Raw genomic sequence first — 18,598 nt, 5'->3', positions numbered from 1 at the left:
ACACAGGTGGTGATGCACAACTTTAGGTGCCAAACAAGGCGTGTTTGTTGTTAATAAAGCTAGTGTTATTTAGTAGTCGAACAATTGAGAGTCATTTGAGATGCTTTTACTTCTTGTAAATGGCTGCATTTGCAGTACACCTCCACATGCTGGGCAGGTTTGAAAAGTATTTTGGGGTTGAGTATCACTTCAGGCACAATGCACTTGTGGTGCATTTATATCTGCAAAAACAGCTGTGCATGAAGGAAAATCCAGAAAAATACTGTCAATACAGCATGCACTGAGGAATTTATCATTTACCATCGTTACTGACCGGATATTCACATTCATTCATTTAAAAAGACCCAAGACTGTAACAAACTGCATTAAACTGAAGTCAAATTATTCACAGCTCATAGAAAGTGCTTGCATTAACATAAATCTCTAATGCACTTGTGTGAAAGTTTGCACAACTCTTCCAATCAGCAATCTGTCCTTGTATATCTATAATGCCACCTCCTATTTGCAAGCATGGATCAAAGAGGCCAAAGGTGCATAGAGATTAATTATGAACGTAATGATATAAAAACCTAAGAAAATGGCTTAAAATTACGTACCGCTGGTCACGAAGTGTAAAAAGCAGAGGTGCAAAGTGCAGCAGGGTTCGTTTTCTCTAGTGAAATTATCTTTGGGGAAAATACAAATTATGCTGTGATATGCTTGCTTGTCTTTTTTTCGGACATACTCTTAAGTATCAGTAAATGACACAGCCATATAGCACAAATTACTGTATTGGACAAATGTGTTAAGAGCAAAAGGGAAAATGTAATCTTGAGGAGAAAACAACTGCTGTCTAACAAACTAGTAATATCACTATTATACACACATTGGGTTTTTCCAACTAGATTTAGCCATCTTTGCCGATGTGGCTACGTCTTCAATATCTGATTGTATTATGCCATTAATGGATAATATTGCAAATCATTGAGCAGATATGATAGTGGATTTTATATTTTTTTTCTGCAAAAATAGCCCATCCATGACTTTCTCGAAATGAAACACTACACTTTCGACCTGTTCTCAGTTGGCACTTAATCATAACGGGACAAAATAGCATCAAGCCAATGACTGCATAGAAGCAGCGAAGGTTCAGTCAGAATAAAAGTTGCCCTGGTATGTAAAAACTACACAAACAAAAAGAAAGCAATAACAAGGAAATTGTGACAGCTGTGATTCTCTTTATTTAAGTAACAGCCATATTTTACCAAAACAATAAAATCTGGCTTCATCCTTGAAGATATTCTGATGGATTCCTCAGTTGTTTGACGGTCTGCAAAGAGAATGAAATAAGATTGTCAGCAAGAATAAATAACATGAAATAACACAAGAGGGAAGTGACGATAACTTACTTGGCCCATTCAACATTGAGAATAAGATGGTCGTATCCAAATCCTGACACTCCTGCGATGGCTCTGGCTGCATCCTCCCGGCGGTGGAAACTGATGAAGGCGAATCCCTGCAGGGAACAAGGTATTTAATGGATGAGACAACTGCAACATTATTTTGTTCACTAGTGCGCGGTGAACACTGTGAGTTGTGTCGTTGTTGGCTCACTAGCATCTTCAACCCATCCTGTCTGTTACCCTGTTTCTCTTCTTGAATGACAAATAAAGATTACCACCGCCTGACTGTTGGCTGTTGGCTGTTGTCTTTACGATGTGTTCAAGTGCAACTTTTTGGCCAAGACACGGACAACATGAGGTGATGTTTTAGTTTTGGTTTATTGTGTCTGGGCCTTAACAGATACAAAAAGTAGCTGAGAAAAAAAAAACACCTGTTTCATTTGTGTAAGAATTACAAATGATGTCTACAGTCTAAAAGCTGAAACACCTGCTTTGATCATTTCATTCTACATGACCTCCTTGCCTTTTGAGTTTTTGTTTTTAAGGTTTTAAAGATTAAACATGCAGATCTTTGTAAGACGGGCACTGACCTTTGACTGTCCTGTGTTCTTGTCCTTGGCCAGATAGATCCTCGAGATGGAGCCAAATGGTCTGAAGAGCTCTTGCAAGTCTGTCTCGCGGGTGTCCTCAGACAGATTGGTCACACGAATAGTGGCATTGTCATCAGCTGTCGGGTGAAAACAAATACTGTTTACATTGGGCAATGATGTTGCTGCTGTACAATTGCTCAGGTAAAGAATAGATGCATCGAATAAGTAGATGAACACACGTACACCCACCTCTGCGGTTGGGCTGCATGGACTCTCCTCTACGCGTGCCTCCATCCCTCAGGCTCGGGGGCACATACTTCCCAGTCTTGCTCTGCGCAGGCTGTGCAGGCTCTGGCTCCGCTGATGAAAGAGAGAAAAACAGGCCACACCAGTCAGAATTTTAGGAACGGCCATCCACTAAGTCAAACAGTGGGTTGCGGAAAAACAAATAAAAATTTGATTATTTAAATGGTGCGCTGATGGTACCAGAGCCGGCAGGCTTGTCCTTGTCTCCAGTAGAAAGCCCAAGCTGTTCAGCCAGCTCCTTCTGCATAGGGCCCAGGGTGTCCTTGTACGGACAGCGGGTGGTCCAATGGTCGCCTTTGCAAATACGGCAAGACACAATCTTCTGTCCTTTCAGTTTGTTCATGGGATCTTCATCCTGGTCTTGGGCATTCAGGTCCTGCAAGAGGTTAAATGAAGTACTTAGTTTTACAACAATTAAAGCGTTCTGCATGCATTATGTGGACAGCTACACATCAGTGAGCAGCAGCACAAAACCCTAAAGGTCAAAATAGACCCTCACCTCTTTGCTGGAGATGAAAGTCATGAAGACATCATCACTGACTGTGGTGGTGGCAACATTAGGCCCTGGTGCATCATACTCCGAGTTGCCAAATTTTTTCCAGTTCTGAAATAGGAGAACAATGTTATAAGCAGGTCGAGGGCTTCTGGCACAACTTCACCTACTTCCAAGGTGCATGGCGGAGCAGGATAAATCAAAGGCATCGAAACTCCAGCGACACTTAAAAGTATTTAAAACAGTATGATACAAGACAACTGACATTACTCAAAGTCTTTGTTTCAAAGTGAATGCAACTACATTAAATTCAAACGCTGACCTTTCTCCTGGCAACAGCTTTTGAGGCTTTTCTTGTCTCGATCTTGAAGGTCCGCACAATCTAGAGGACAAAAAAAAGTAGCAAATGCATAATTCAGTTTTATTTCATAGAAGTAAAATGTTTTATTTAATGTAGTCAGAATGTCCAAGCATATAGCACTTACAAACTACTGTGGTAATAAATGTATAAATGTAGTCGAGCATACAGTCAAAGCTTTAACGAGCGCTGGTACGGTGACCTCGAGGGTTTCTTTTGGTGGTTTTGGTTATCAATGAAAATTAGGGCTGTGCCTAACAATTTCATAGTTAATTAATCTGTTAATTATTATGTCAATTAATCGTTTAGTTGTTGGGTCAATAAGATGTCAGAAAATGGTAAAAAATATAAAAGGCCAATCAGTCTTTCCCAAAGCCCAAGATGAAATCCTCAAATGTCTTTTTTTCCCCCAACCAAAAGATGTTCAGTTCGCTGTCACAGAGAAATAAAGAAACCAGAAAACACTGTCATTTAATAACCTGGAATCTTTTAATTCCTTAAAAATGTCCTCAAACTGATTATCGAGTTGATGGTTAACAGTTGCCAACTAATCGATTACTCGTTCCAAATCTAGTAAATTAATTTCAAGACAGACAGAAGACCTAAAATATACAGACCAATGAATATAAGATGCATTTGTCTGTATGTAGTTTTGAGGTTTTACAAGCCAAATGACAGTGGGTTGTAGTTTGTTAAGATATCATTACGTACCTAAATCAAAAAAGAAAAAATATGCATTAGATTTACTAATAGTCCTGATGTTTTAAAGATAAATGTCTTTTTATCTCAGTGTTGGTCTCATTGCGTGGGTTAAAGTACAATTAAAGATTATTTCATAACCTGTGTAAGAGCTGCCATATACAAACCAGCACTGTGAACAACCTTCATAGATGCAAAACAAACCTTAGTAAAACTCAACTCACCTTGAACTTCTTTCCGTCCTCATCTATTTTATATTCTGTGATGGTTTTTATGTTTCCTTTGATGGTTTCCTTGGGAGATGGTAATGTGCCTGACAAATGAATATTTAGACAAGTTAGACTTAGGAAAAGAAACGGTATTTCCTACTCTCTTGACTTGTTATTGTGCCGATCTGATATAAAATAATGGCTAATGAACTTTCAACACTTTGCTATGCTGCACTGTCAACACTAGCAATTGCCAGTGTCATCTCATCATCTCTTGATCTGCAGCTCTGAATACTCCAGGAATCACTCTACATGCAAATTGCAGTTTGAACATTAGTGAAGACAAACATATTCACATTCTGACATAACCATTTAGTTAACAGATATTATTCCGTTTATGTCCACGTAAAGACAGTACCACTGCTAGCTTGCTAACGTTTAGCTATCTTAACGTTACCGGTGGATGACACTGAGTACGTCACTGTTCACAGGCCACAGCATAACATATTGTCGGTTACATTTCATAATTAACCGTCAATTTATGACAGTTACTCAAACTTTTCAAATATTAAATGTCAAAAACATCACAGATAATAACATATGTTGTCTCCAGCATTAAGCCCGACCACCACGTGGAAGTGGAATCCGCCTAGCCGGCCTCTTCTCCCGGGCACCAGACTACAAGAGACGTGCTAGCATTAGCTAACCATGCTAACTAACTCTTTACCTTCATCTCCTTCCTCCTCGACTTGGTCGGCCCAGCTGGGCTTGGAGCTGGAGGGGAGAGATTGATAAGCAATATAAGATCAATAAAAGACCAATAACACAAGCAGAATATAATGAATGTTTCAAAAAACACTCACTCGTCGTATTCAATCGACGGCATCCTCTCAGCTAGCTTAGCTTCAGGACCGTAAAGAGTGGAGCAGTGCGAGCCGAGTCGAGCCGCCAATGCACTCACTTCCGGTACTACACTCCGCAATAAAAGCATCGCGTTAGTTTAACTTTTACCTTCACAATAAGAGTCCTGTATTCTCTGTAGTTTCTACCACTGATTTTACTGGTGGGAGGTAATTCTGTTACCTTTTCTGCTATTTTATACTTATACTACAGTTCAGAAGGAAATATTGTAGCTTTCATTTATGTAAAAGGCCTACCTTTAGTTACTAGGTACTTTGCAGATCAGATTTACAATACACAATATCATTAAAAGATAAATTATGATGTGTTATTATAGATAAAGATTTTAAATGTATATAGCCTACAGTAAAATGATGATAATACGCCTCACTTTTACTGGCTGCAACATCTAAATCAGGGGTGTCAAACTCCTTTTCCTGAGCCACATACAGCCAAATTTGATCTGATTCTGTAGATGTCCATCCTTTTACGAAACAGATGAACTACCTGAGATGTCATAAGAAAATAAGTGCAGTTTCAACAGTATGCATCAGATTTTCCACATTCAGTCAGTCTACTTCTCACTGTCATTACATGTGCATTTATCGAGACATTACATTACAGATTCTTTTGAACTGGAGCTGCTGGCTGACAATATATTGCACAGTGTTCAACATATTTAAACATGGTCACAATAAGATCTAGGTGGAAAAACCTCTGAAGCAGAATTTTACATGAAGTATAGGCAATGCATTGTTTTACTTGCTCCGGAAACCTAAGTCTAGTCATCTAGTGGGCCGGATTGGACCCTTTAGTGGGCTGATTCTGGCCCACAGGCCATATGTTTGACACCACTGATCTAAATGATGCACACATTAATGCATAAATAATTATGATCGTCTAATATAATATACATTTCCCAAGATAGGGCATGAGTACTTTTACTTTTTGTACTGTGAGTATATTTTGATGTTAATACTCCTGTACTTAAATGTAAGTAAAATTGTGAGTGCATGACTTTTAATTGTAACAGAACCTTTCTCCACTCCACTTTCTCCGTATCTTTATTCTTATTCTAGTAAAATACCAACGTACTTCTTCCACTACGGTTGAAATATGAAATTATAAATAACATTTTTGCTTTGTGTTTTGATGAAAATGTTAAATGGAAAATATTATAGACCTTGAGTGTCTGATATAGGATGATAGAGATAAAAAGTGGTGGCGCATACATCCAGCTAAAACCAACAGTTTTTCTTATCAATTTATGGGAAAAGGGGAAAAAAAAGCAATCAGAGGTTTGTGGGTTTCAAGCACAGTGTTACTTTTTAGGGAGATAAAGTATAACTAATTCTGCTGCAAATTTTTTAGCATTATTATCCTCATTGTTGTCTTTCTGTTATTCACGCCTTTTTTTTCTTGTGCATTGCTTTCACCGGTCATCTTTCAAATAAAACTGCTCGTGTCCTTACATAACCTGTGACCAGGAAGTTGCAAATCAACATTGCTTCACTAAAAATATTAAAACTGCTTCCTCAGAGAGAACTGGCTTAAATCATCTTATGTCAATTCGATTTTTTTGCGTCTCATTAAATCTAGCCTAATTAAATTTGTGCTGTTACACAGTCCTCACTGTCATATATGTGTGTGTGTATATATATATATTTTATTTATTTTTTTTGACTGTGAAGATACATCTGCAACGAAGCAAAATGTCTGCGTTTACACACCAACTATGCTGTTGTGCATTTTGAATCATAATCAAAACATGGTCAGAAGATAGAAAATACTCCCGTCTCACTTTGCTTCCTCACATGGTGAAGACAGGAAGTGAATCAGAGTGAGGATAATCAAAATTAAAATCAGGCACATTTACAGAAAAATATCTTTATTATACTGTAGATGATAATGTTTCAAAGTTAGTAGAACAATAACTTTCAGAAATAAAGCAAAACAAGTCAAGACACGACAAGAAAAAAAAACAAACTAGAGAGTTGAAATTAGCCAAAGTTTTACAGCATGAAATAATGATGATCCTCAAAGGAAAGCTGACAAGCAGCAGCTCTACTTCCTCAGTGAGCCCCTGTTGTTGTCCTCTGGGCTCTTCCCACAACAAGCTACTCTTATACTGTCAAACAAAGCCATGTAAAGGATTGGATGGATACACATGTTCAGGGTTGCCAGTCCCTTTGAAATCTGGTACATACGGTAGACGGTACAGGTATTGTCGCGATCGGCGATTCTCCGATAGAAGTCATAGCTCTGGAAAATGTGGTAAGGCACAAAGGAAATGGCATACAGCACGAGCACTGATGAGACCAACAGGGCAACCTTGCGTTTCTCCAGTGGGGTTATACTGGCATTTTTCCACACCACCGAAATCACCACACAGTAAGCCACCAAAGTAACCAGGAAAGGAACAAGACACCCAAACACAGCAAGAAACAATTTGTAAGTTAAGTGAGTGTTCTCATCCCCATGAGCTGTGTGACAGACCGACACACACAGAGTCTTGGTATTGTTCATGTCAGGGCAAACTGAAGCAAATTTCAACACAGGGCAGGAAATGACTCCTACGATGATCCAGATGATGACACTGACGGCCTTGGCGTGGGCAGGCTTCACATAGGATCGGGTGAAGAAGGGACACGCGAGGGCCACACATCGGTTCACGCTTATCGCCATGATGAAGAAGATGCTCACATACAGGTTGCAGGTGAAAAGGAACCTCTCAATTTTGCACATGGCGTCACCAAACACCCAGTGTTTCTCCAGTGAGTAGTAGACAATCAGCAAAGGCAGGGTCAGGACATACAGCAGGTCACTTATGGCCAGGTTACAAGACAGGACAACCCCTGTGTGCCAGTTTCTTCTCTCTCTGACCACAAGCAGCCACAGGGCAAACAGGTTTCCTGCCAGGGCCAGGACGAACTCAACTCCATACATTGAGGGCAGCAGGGCTATTTGAAACTTCTCACAGGTGAATGGGGGCTTCATCTTGCTTTCAGCTGAAGGACTAAGTTATCAAACTGCTTTCACACAGTCTGTACTGTCCAATATCTGTAATTTAAAGTATGTTATTTCATTCAATTTGAATAAAAGTCATTTTGTTCAGATTTAAATAAGGAACATCTTTGATTACTGTGGTTAAGTATGAGAAGTTCTTTTAATAAAATATTACTTTTTTTTAAGTAAAAATGATAGAGACTTAATTTGATACTTAGAAAAGCAGAAATTTAAATATCAACGTTCACTTACTGAAAGGCAGGTGTACAGTGGTCAGTGCTGTGAAGAAGCTTGCAACCTGAAATTTCATGTCCTGTGTGATATCTGTAAAGAAAGCGCGAAAAGCTCTTTTACCATCCCAATCATCTTGGACAACAAAAGTGAGTGGGACTTGAAGAGCTTTTATAAACCCTAGAGTCACTTCCTCTCTCGGCCTCTGTGCATTTACGCAATTTGAAGAAGCAAAACTATGCTGACACCCATGGCATTTCATTTGCAAAGCAAACTGGTGATAAACAGACTGCAGTCTTAGTGTTAAAACTGATTAAAATGCTCCTGCTTAGTCATATTTTGATCATGTCAGGACAAGGGTGTTACTGAAGCTTATCAGAAAGTACTATTAGACACTTCAGAGCATGCATGGCACCATGCAAGTCTCCTTATCTCAATCAAAAGACAAACTGCCAGACATTGCTGTACATGCACAGGAGACATGATATCCCCCATTTCACAAGGACCTCAAATTTATGGGAGACTGGAGTTGGCTGGCATCAGCACTGGGGAAGCTACTGAAACCCATAGCTTTGAGAGCTGCCAATTAGGTAAACATTTGAAAAAGCAGAACTAAACTAGGAGGAAAAATATAGTTCTGTTATTTAAAGCTTCTTAGAAAATGCAGTTCAAAAGGGTAAATTATGACAAAATATAATATAAAAAAGTCCCATGCCAGCATAAATGGCCACTCAAATGAGTTTATTGCAAAAAGTGTCAACTTGTTCACAGGTCATACAACTAAATAAAATACCGTACTATTCATGGGAAAGTGCCTCAGATGTCATCTTTGGTTTTGCAGGGCTGAGAAATTACAATAGAGAAGCAATGGTAAAGTAAAAATAAAAATCCTCCCTTTAATTGAGTTATTTGTAGTTTAAATATTTACACAAAAGCAGTCCAAAAAAGCAATTACTTAAATCAGTCTGCAAATATAAATGTAGATGAACTACCAGCAAACTCCTGCAAAATTTAGTTTGATTATCTGTAGTTCACACGCAAACACGTGGCTATTTTTCTGGTGCTTTGAAAGTCACAGAAACAAAAGCGTAACTGAAATGTTCTGTAGCATTAAAAGTAAAACAGTAGTCTTTGGACTAAACTTACTACTGTGTTAAGACAGATAGATAGATACTGAGTTTGACTTTTGGGGTAACAGACATAGAAATCAGGTCTATTCTGAGCAGGGTTGGTGGGCACATGTGAATGTCACATGAGAATTTTATTATTTATTTTGTTGGGATATTTTGAGAGATTAAGAACTGTTCCAAAAGATTAAAATGTATATTGTTCTTATTTATATGTTAGACTTTTATTTTCAAAGGTCAACAGCAAATGTGACGAAGCATAGATGAATTGCTTAAATGTGTTTGGCTGTAGAAATGAGCAGATATTCTATTAAATGTTCATGTTTTCTGGTTCTGTCATTTTTGTAAATAGGCATACAGCATTTTAACAGAGTGCCAACCAACCCTGTGATGAGTCTGGTTGGCACAAATGCACAATATGACTTTAATCACAAGTCACCTCACTTTAGAGAACATTTGTGTACATGAATTTGTAGTTGAGGCCTTTAAATTTAATTTGTTGCTGGTTATTGTATTCTAAGATAAAAGAGATAAACAGTAGAGGGTAAAAAGTGTGCTATCCACCCCTGGTCTCAAGTATGATTATACTCATTTAAACCTGCTTTTTGGATTCATGCTAACTGGAAAATCATATTGCAGTTTGACAAACAAAGTTTATGTTATCTTTATTCCTCAGCCACATCCTTTAAGCTTGTGGTTTAGTCGCATTTCCCCTAAGACGTAGCCATAAGCCGTCTTTTTTAATGTCTCTCAAGCCTATAGTGCTGCTGAGGCCTCTGGAAACATTTGATGAGATGAGAACAAATTTAAAATAAACACTAACCCATAATATAACTGTGTTGAAGGCTAGTAGACACATGTTTATACAATATCCTTGTCAAAGAAATTTACAGTAAAAATGATGAAGATACATTTCAAGCCAAGTTGCCGTTTTGCAAGTTCTTGACATGACCACTTACTCTGCATTATATTTAAGTAAAAACAACAGAGAAAATGCTTCAGATGCTTCGACTCTCCCTGAGTGTTAGTCTTAGAAAAGATAAAAAATAACCCTATGTATTTCATGCCGTATTGTTCAATGTTACCTGATCACTGATCCAAGAAATGTCTCATTGCTACTCACAGTTTAATCCTTGGATGGAGTCATTGGTGAAAAACAGCTCAGGAACATCAGCAAGACAAACCTAAATGTCATAGGTGCGGTCTCTCCAGAGGGGCTCCAACTAAATAGGTGACCAGAAAGTTCAAGTTAAGTGAGATGCATACCTGCCAGGCACATTCTTAAAATTCCATAGTGAAGTCTCAGTGTGTCTCTGCAAGTAACTCCAGAGTTGAAGAGCTGAATGAGAAAAACCAGAAGTCTTTGCTGGTCCTTGTCTTAAAGAAAAGCAAAGTTCACTGGCACCCCCAAGGGGGGGAACATGGTTCCTCTGGTACAATTTCCTACCCCACCCCTGGCAAAAATTGGAGGTCGATATAACTGTCTTTTAAGTGGCATTTCCACTAAGCAGTCCGGTTCACTTCAGTTCAGTTCTGTAGCCAATTTTCGTCACCTCTGTTGAGGTACCTCACACACTGATTGGTACTAAAAGGTGCAATCACTGCAATCCATTGATTGGTCAATGGAGAACAGTCACTCTTGCTTAATGCTGAGTTGTGGCTAGTTTTGCTTCTTGTAATGTTACTCAGTGCTTGAGTTTGACGATGTGAATTCACAGACACACCTTAAATTTCAATACGACAACTTTGACCAGTCCATTTGTTCTTATCGTCTCTTGGATGACATACACTTTTAGTAATGAGTACAAGCATTTAAAAATATGTATTGATTTTGTCTGGATCATGTGAACTGCATATATTTTAGCCTAATCTCATAACAAAAATGTCAGAGCGTCACTCTGGTGTGGTCCGGCAATACTAAACCCCTGCTCTTGCCTGACAAGAACTCAATGCACAAACCCAGCCAGTTCTTTTTTTGTTCTGAAAATGTCAGCGTGCTTTCCTGTTGTGTGGACGATAAAAAAGGTGCAGATGTCTCTCTGTATCACTGGCTTAAAGGGAAAGAGAGTACTGGATGAAACAGTGAGTAACAACAGAGCCTGCCCACATTTAAGAGTACTGTCTGTGGTGGAAACACCAAACTGATCCAGGGTCTAGGTACATGCCGCAGGGGTTACTTTTGGTTCTAAAGGTACTATACCTAAAGTTTTTGGTGGAAATGAATCTGTGGCACACTCATTTTTTCTAACTAGGTAGTGGTATCTTGTGAAAGAAGACAACATAAGACATCCATTGGTGTTAACCATGTCTGCATAATTTGTCGGGAAGGAGGCTAATAAAGCTCCAAAGTTTGGCTAAATTGTGGCGAGGAAAAAACAGGCAAGGCCATTTTCAACGGGGTCCTTTGAACTCTCACCTCATCATATCTGAAAGAAAATGAGTTCTATGGGTACCCACAAGTTTCCTCTAAACTTGAGATTTGTTCCTGGTTAATGCTTTGTTCCTTGCAATCAATTTACTCCTTAAAATACAAGCTATATGTTAGTCTTTTTTTAAGAAAAGGGCAATCAGACTATTTGAAGAATAATGAATTACCTGAGGCATATACAGATACATAATAAAGCAGGATTGTTGTGGAACTCAAATTGTTAACTGTGCCGGTATTAGTCTACTCACATCGGATAGTTTTCAACTAGCCTATATAGTCTACTAAAATGGCAAAATTGAATTCATGAAATTCAGTTTTCACTTTTGGTTTTGGTGTGCCACCAAGATTTTCAGTGGTCCCATCAGGCCACTCCTATAAATAACATTTCTGGGAGCGCCACTGGAAAAGATATAGGACACCCTGAAATTATCCCATGCTAAACAACTGACTGGCTCACTAGAATCATCCACTACATTGTAAATTTAATTTTTTTAACACTTTATTGAACAAGTACGCTTTTAATATAAACTCACACAGTGTGAAAAATATATCATTTATGTTTTCATCTGCTGATTTTCAGCAATAAACTGTCTCACAAACAACCATCACTCACTGCTGAGACACTGATGGCAACTGGAAGTTTGCTGCCATTTGGTGGTCGCACATAACACATTTAACGTCCAAGTCCAGAAGCAACAAAAGAAAGGTTCAGCCTTTTCCCTTCCTCTGTTTGAAGCCTTGCTTTGCTCCCGCACCTTTCTTCTTGAAGGCCTGACTGCCCTTCGGACCTTTAGATTGGAAAGATTTGTCCTTATTTTTCTTTCCGCCAAACGTTTTGTTCCCTTCGAATTTCTTCTTTCCACCAAATGTTTTGTTCCCTTCGAATTTCTTCTTTCCACCAAATTTCTTCTCCCGATCACCAGATTTATTTGCTCCAAACGCCTTTCCTCCAGGTTTCATTTTCTTTCCAAATGGTTTCTCCCCATCCCCTGATTTCTTCCATCCTTTTCCTGTTTTGTCTCTGTGCTGTCCTCCTGGACTGTTTCTCTTGGGTGACTTAGCATCTCTGTCTTTTTTAAATGATTTACCAGGTGACAGCTTTCTTTTCTTGGCAGGTCCGTGATTTCTGTCTGAGCCGTGCCTCTTCTTGGCACTGGGGAACATGTCTGCACAGAAGAAAAATTCTTGGTCAATAGATGAATTAAAAAAAAGACCCGAGAGCAAATGGTTTATAGCACACTAACTATATTCACCTTCATCTGGCTCCTCTCCTACAGCCTGTCTGTAGTACTCCACCTCATCATCAGATTCAACAGCAGCTGCCTGATCATCCTGTGCGCCAGGATCCTCCACCTCACTGTCCTCTTCAGCCTCAGCTTCAGCACGTTTCCTTTTAATGCCTTCCAGGCTCTTTTTCCTCGGTCTTGGAGACTTGCAAACATAGTACATAATAACTTCCCATTAATTAAAAAAAGACAGTACAGAAGGATCAAATGTAATTTACAAGACCACATTACCTTTATCATCTCATAGAAATCATACCAATTTTTCATATAGTACTCCATATCATCAGAGAGATAAATGAGTAAGAACACAGTGCACTCACTCATGGTGTGGTAAATGACGTTCCCCTCTCCCATGCCTTCCTGGATCTTCATCAGCTGCAGAGTCATGCGAGGACCAATCTGAGGACAAAATGCAACAATTCAGGTGACATTCAAGCATCATCATATTGTTTTCAACCATTAACGGGCCTGGACAAAACATCAGTACAAGAATATATCTTATTACTTCCTCTTGCAATATGTTATCGATACACTGGCGCCAGATATCAATACATTACTTAAGCATGCAGGTACTCCAAACAGATTCCCCTGCCAATCTGACAAGAGTCAGTATTTCATGAGTCCTCATGGTGGCATTATTCAAATGAATGAGGGTTAAAGATGTAATTTTCCACTGGGAAGACGATCTTTCCCCAGACTAAGCAGTACAGAGATGCACATACTTTTGAAATGGGAGTTATATGACCAGAGCAAAAGGGCTGAGGGATTTACTTTTGCTCACAAGGCAGAAAACCTTCATCTACCAAAATACAGAGCGCCACAGCATAACAATAAATGGTCCTGCTGGTCAGTGACGTAATGTGAACTTGTCTGTGTGACACATTGGCGGCCGGCTGGTAACAAACGATCTGCTATTACAATCAAAGGATAAGGTAAAATATGTTTCATATGTACAGTTAAACAGTGCACTTAAATATGTTTCTTGAAAACATTCTAGGTGAGAAATAGGCAGTGCGGTAACATGATCTTAGTTTATATTCAAACAGCAGTGCTTAGTTTTATCTTTGATCAGAGTTCAAGAGAGCGAGATACACTTCTACACTATCCTTGGTGGCGGCATGGGTGGCGGATATTACGAAGATGTGTAAGTACAGCCTGTAGCAGGGAGATCTTAGCACTGGTAAGATGAGGGGAAGTTTATCACAGTTCATTTACACATACTACACACGATATGATACAGAGCTGGTTGAAAATAGGCAACGTGTCCCTAAACAGAAGTTAACAAACTTGCAGTGAAGAAGAAACTGTTTAGGAAAAAGGAAATAATGGGAGGAACAGGCGAACCAGCTGTAAAAGCGACTGTTTCTTTTTAAGTATGTGCTGTAAAGTGGATCTAATTTATGTCAATGTGAGCGGTGATTCAAGTGGAAATTTTAAAAGCAACATAAGGATTTGGAAAAGTAGGCCAACTTAAATATTTAAAGAAACTTTAAAGTGTTAAATTCAAGAACAGAAATTGGGTCTTAGCTGTGTCAAGGAGGACCTAGCTAAGACTGCACTTTTTTAGTCCTTTGTTTTATCTCAGTTACCAAAATATGTGAAACTGAGACCACAATGCAATGAACAAATACATAATTCTTGATTTTTTGTCTTTTTAGGATTATTTATTCTTCTTCTGTCACGCACGTTGTGATGTATCGCAGATGACTGTCTTGAAATATATATTACATATCGCAGGATCGTTGTATCGTAATCAATCGTTATCATGGGCAACCTATTGTGACAGTATCATAAGTTACTCCGTGATTCCCACTCCTAAACTGTTATATTGCTCAGCACGCTCACCTCGGTCAAACGGACAGCACTCTGCTGGGACGCCATGTTGCCTCGGCCAGAGTAGACCTGTGGTAGCTCAGTTATGTTGTGCTCCCCGTCCTGCTCTGCTTCACTCTCTGAAAGGTTCGCCCCCCTGAGAGTTGTAGGGAAAACACCAAACAGTTCAGATTGCATTATCAATTCTGCACGTTAGAACAACAGCTACAGATAATCAACAAGCCAAGCGCCAAGGACTTAAAGAATTGCACCTTCACAAGAACCTTACTTCATCATCAGCTCGCTGATATCCTCAAACTTGCTCATGTTGGGGAATTTCTCCTGCATCAGCTTCTTGACTCCGCGGCTCATGCCCACAGGGACGACCTTCAGGCTGCTGCAGGTTGGGAACGTGATCATGTGGGTCAGTGTGACGTTTACTCAATAAATAAAAAAGACCACTGGTAACTGTGTGGAGGCCCATCAGTGCGTTTACTTTGAACATGCATCACTGAACAGTCAAGTTACAAATGTATCATCATCTGAGCCCAACATCTCTGTACTCTGTCAGAGCAGCTACAACCAAGAGTGCAGGTGTGCACACACACGTGCCAAGACTGAGAAAACAATAATTTAATGTTAATGGCAAAATATCACTTACTAGTGCCGGAATTCAATCTCCTGGGTCTCTGGGTTGTAATTCAGCAGCACACACCTCTTGATGTTGTTGAGGCTCACCTGGAAAACAACAATATCCTTATTTTTTGGGCTTGAACTCAGGGTTGAACTTTTACAGTGCGGAATGACTCAAAGATTCAGAAATCAGAAAGCGTTTACTTTTAATAAATCTTCAAAGGAAATCTCAGAAGACTATACGTTCATCATGTCGACAGGGCTTTGAATCTTGAGTCACCCAAAGTGACACTAATACAATATTCAGCTGGAATAACGTACCTTGTGCACATTAATGGAAGGAAACATGTTCTGAAACATGGTTGCCATGAGTTTAATATGCATGCCATCAGATCCAAAGTTATTAAGGATGAGTAGCGGATGATGTGTGAACTGCTGCTCGTGCATCCTGTGTTTCTTCAGAGATGAAACTACATCTTTGACAAGACAGTACTGAAAGAAACAAAGTTCAAAGAGTCCTTATAAGAGAGGGAAGAAACTTAGGAGTTAAAATGACTTTAGGAGTTTGGGCACATCAGTGCGTTTACTTTGAAAAAAATCACTGACAGTCAAATATTAAAACTTCATCATTTGAGCCCGTCTATTGTTCATGTGTCTTATGTATGAGTTCATGTAATTACCTTGAGTACCCTGAAATGAAGTGTGGGACCTTTGGGAAGTCGAGCAAGTCTCTGAAAGCACAAGAAATGTGGGGTTGGGTGGAAGTACAGGCTTTATGTGGCAAAACTGGAAAGTCCTCCAGTACAGAGGAGCTACAAGCTAATAGTGTGATGTGATCTTACCATGTTGATAGAGCTGGGAGTCTTGCTGAAGATCATGAAGTGTGTCACTCCCAGTGGTCCTGCGATGGCCACAAAGTCTTTCAGCACGTTCTTTTTCCTGACCTGAAACAGACAAAAAAAGCACGGTGTTAAACAACATGATATGGCAAAGATGCTTTCATCAAGTTCAAACCGATTTATTGTGGTTGCTATTGAAAAGGTCACACACTCCCTCCAGCAGTGAAATTTAAACATGCATAAAATACAGAAACATTATTGATAAAATCACACAGGCAGAAACAAAAAAAGAGAGTTTATATATAAAGATACAAGAATATAGAGGGATACAAGCTAAAGTAAAGAATAAAATATAGCATACTATTTAAAGGAGATAAAGGAAGAAAAAGATGATATACTTTATGTCTGAAATACACACACATGCACAAACAGCTCCTATAAATGCATTGAACAGAGATGTCAGAGTGACAGAGGCTGCCTTGCACAGACACCCCAAGCAGCTGGGGGTTTGGTGCCTTGCCGAGGGCACCTCAAGAGTGTACATAAATATGTATATAAAGCTGCAGTATTCATCTTCATATTACATTACTTCAGGAAAACCTCAATACATACAAAAAATTGTAATAAAGCCCATATTGACCATGCAGCTACACCTGTGATGCCATTTAAAGCAACTGGAGGACTCCACAAAGCACATGGCATCACCCAGCAGTTGCTTGCATGTGAATACAGTCAGATCTGTGCTGAAGACAGCTGCTCCAGCTTTTAGTCTTACCTTCAGAGACTCTGCAGTGAAAGGCTCCATGACCCTCCGCATGTCCACGATGAGCTGACCCACGTTTTTCCCAACCTGACCCCGGTGAAACACGAAGGAGTGCGGGATGGACCCATACGTCTCCTCGGCCACATGGTTAGCTGTTAGTCGGGCTTTCTTCTGGTTCTTTGTCTGAGAGCATGATATCCACATATTAATAATCACGACAAAAGAAAAAGACACTGGACAGAGCCAAGTCAAAGTTAACGTAACAAAAATGCTAGCTAACGTTAGCTATAGGATCTTACAATTCAGCTAGCTCTACTAGTCACCTCATTGCATTTAAACTTCACGTTTTTTATATATTATACTTTGCATTTTCACAACAGACCAACTTCTATAATACTAGTTTTAACTTCACATGAGGCTAACTCGTCACTGCAGGCTAACGTTAACTAGCTAGCACAGGCCAACACTTACCTTTGATTTCCCCATTATTATTCAGCGAGACGAAGAGCACGCTAACTTCGTCAACATTAAAAACATCAACTAACGCTACACTATCTGTATGCTACCCAACAAAATACACCCATAATAACTGTAAAATCTACAGCACGTTCATCTACGACGTCAACGCGACGACTTCCACATGGTTCCACCGCCGTGTGTCACACACTAACACATCCGTGCTGCTCACACGTCTTCTAATAGTTCCTAGCAAAGGTGGTCCACGTGTTTGAGCTGGTGCCGCTCACTCTTCAGTGAAATTTACAGTAGATTATATAAGGTGTGTAAGCTACATATATTTTAAACGTTAGAATTTAACATTTAAATTCAAATTTTCTTCAGTGGCTTGATAATGGTGACGAACAGTATTGCTGGAGTGTGTTGTACACAGTAAAACCTATGTGCAACACATAAAAATGGTTCAACTTATAATTACATGGCACAAAACATTAATAAAGAGTAGTATTTATTCTTTTGATTTTTTTTTTAACTTTTTTAATTTGTATTTTCTCCAACTAAAGAACATGGAACTGTAAAAATTTTAACCACCGTAGAAAAATGCACTTTTTTTATTTGATTTGTTCAGTCATGACTGTTTCAGTTAGCTTTTTTGGTTGTTTTTTAAATCAATTAATTTATTTGTAATAATCAATTAAAACATCACATTACATTGTACAGATGCATATTTCATGTTATAATATAAAAAAAATGATTGCAACAACATCAAACATATAGCTACCAAAACTACAACAGACAACTTAGAATTATACGTTTATGATATGTGAACTTGGACATAATAGGCCCACATCTTGTTTGTTTTACTAAATATAATTTCCCTGATTATATGAGAGTTTTCAATAGCTTTCTTGTTCTTTGTTATTTTAGAAAGTTCAAAGAGATATTGTAGTTTAGCAAAAAACAGATGGATATTTGGTGTAATCTTATGGATGTGATATTTGCTAACAAGATGTACAAGCTTGAGTGCATTGTTAGCAGACTGGGAGCCTGTATTACAATTCAGAAACAAGACCATATCTT

General features: G+C 39.0%; 2 protein-coding genes across 3 annotated transcripts; both read right to left on the bottom strand.

The window, feature by feature from the left end:
* Positions 1-1,197: 1,197 nt before the first annotated feature.
* Positions 1,198-5,019, bottom strand: eif3g (eukaryotic translation initiation factor 3, subunit G). Of its 2 annotated transcripts, none has more exons than XM_049562142.1 (10): positions 4,901-5,019; positions 4,765-4,811; positions 4,053-4,141; positions 3,094-3,153; positions 2,778-2,882; positions 2,459-2,654; positions 2,216-2,332; positions 1,973-2,109; positions 1,389-1,495; positions 1,198-1,309 (listed from the first exon to the last, which is right to left on the bottom strand). In XM_049562142.1, exons 1-10 carry the CDS (start codon positions 4,921-4,923, stop codon positions 1,294-1,296), a joined length of 897 nt encoding a protein of 298 aa, XP_049418099.1. In that variant the 5' UTR covers positions 4,924-5,019; the 3' UTR covers positions 1,198-1,293. The 2 variants fall into 2 exon arrangements, with proteins under 2 accessions (XP_049418099.1, XP_049418100.1); XM_049562143.1 differs by having other exon boundaries at positions 2,222-2,332; positions 4,901-5,018.
* A 1,820-nt stretch (positions 5,020-6,839) lies between these two features.
* On the bottom strand, positions 6,840-17,717 carry LOC125879574 (suppressor of SWI4 1 homolog). The gene is given in 13 exon segments (XM_049561525.1): positions 6,840-7,953; positions 12,439-12,895; positions 12,983-13,147; positions 13,149-13,160; positions 13,336-13,414; positions 14,861-14,984; positions 15,117-15,224; positions 15,489-15,565; positions 15,782-15,952; positions 16,141-16,191; positions 16,303-16,404; positions 17,075-17,245; positions 17,534-17,717. Coding segments are annotated over 13 exon segments (2,484 nt in total). The 5' UTR covers positions 17,549-17,717; the 3' UTR covers positions 6,840-7,001.
* Between the last annotated feature and the right edge of the window lie 881 nt (positions 17,718-18,598).

The sequence above is a fragment of the Epinephelus fuscoguttatus genome, linkage group LG19, assembly GCF_011397635.1.
Source record: "Epinephelus fuscoguttatus linkage group LG19, E.fuscoguttatus.final_Chr_v1".
Classification (NCBI taxonomy): domain Eukaryota; kingdom Metazoa; phylum Chordata; class Actinopteri; order Perciformes; family Serranidae; genus Epinephelus; species Epinephelus fuscoguttatus.
The sequence above is the reverse complement of the archived record's forward strand: the minus strand, read 5'-3'. Positions and strand labels throughout refer to the sequence as shown.

Excerpts from the sequence above, each read along its gene's own strand:
- eif3g (XM_049562142.1), bottom strand. The coding sequence starts at position 4,923 with ATGCCGTCGATTGAATACGACGA. Across the intron at positions 3,154-4,052 it reads AGGACGGAAAGAAGTTCAAG|ATTGTGCGGACCTTCAAGAT; the intron begins GTGAGTTGAGTT and ends TTTGTCCTCTAG. Across the intron at positions 2,333-2,458 it reads GGACAAGCCTGCCGGCTCTG|CGGAGCCAGAGCCTGCACAG; the intron begins GTACCATCAGCG and ends CTCTTTCATCAG.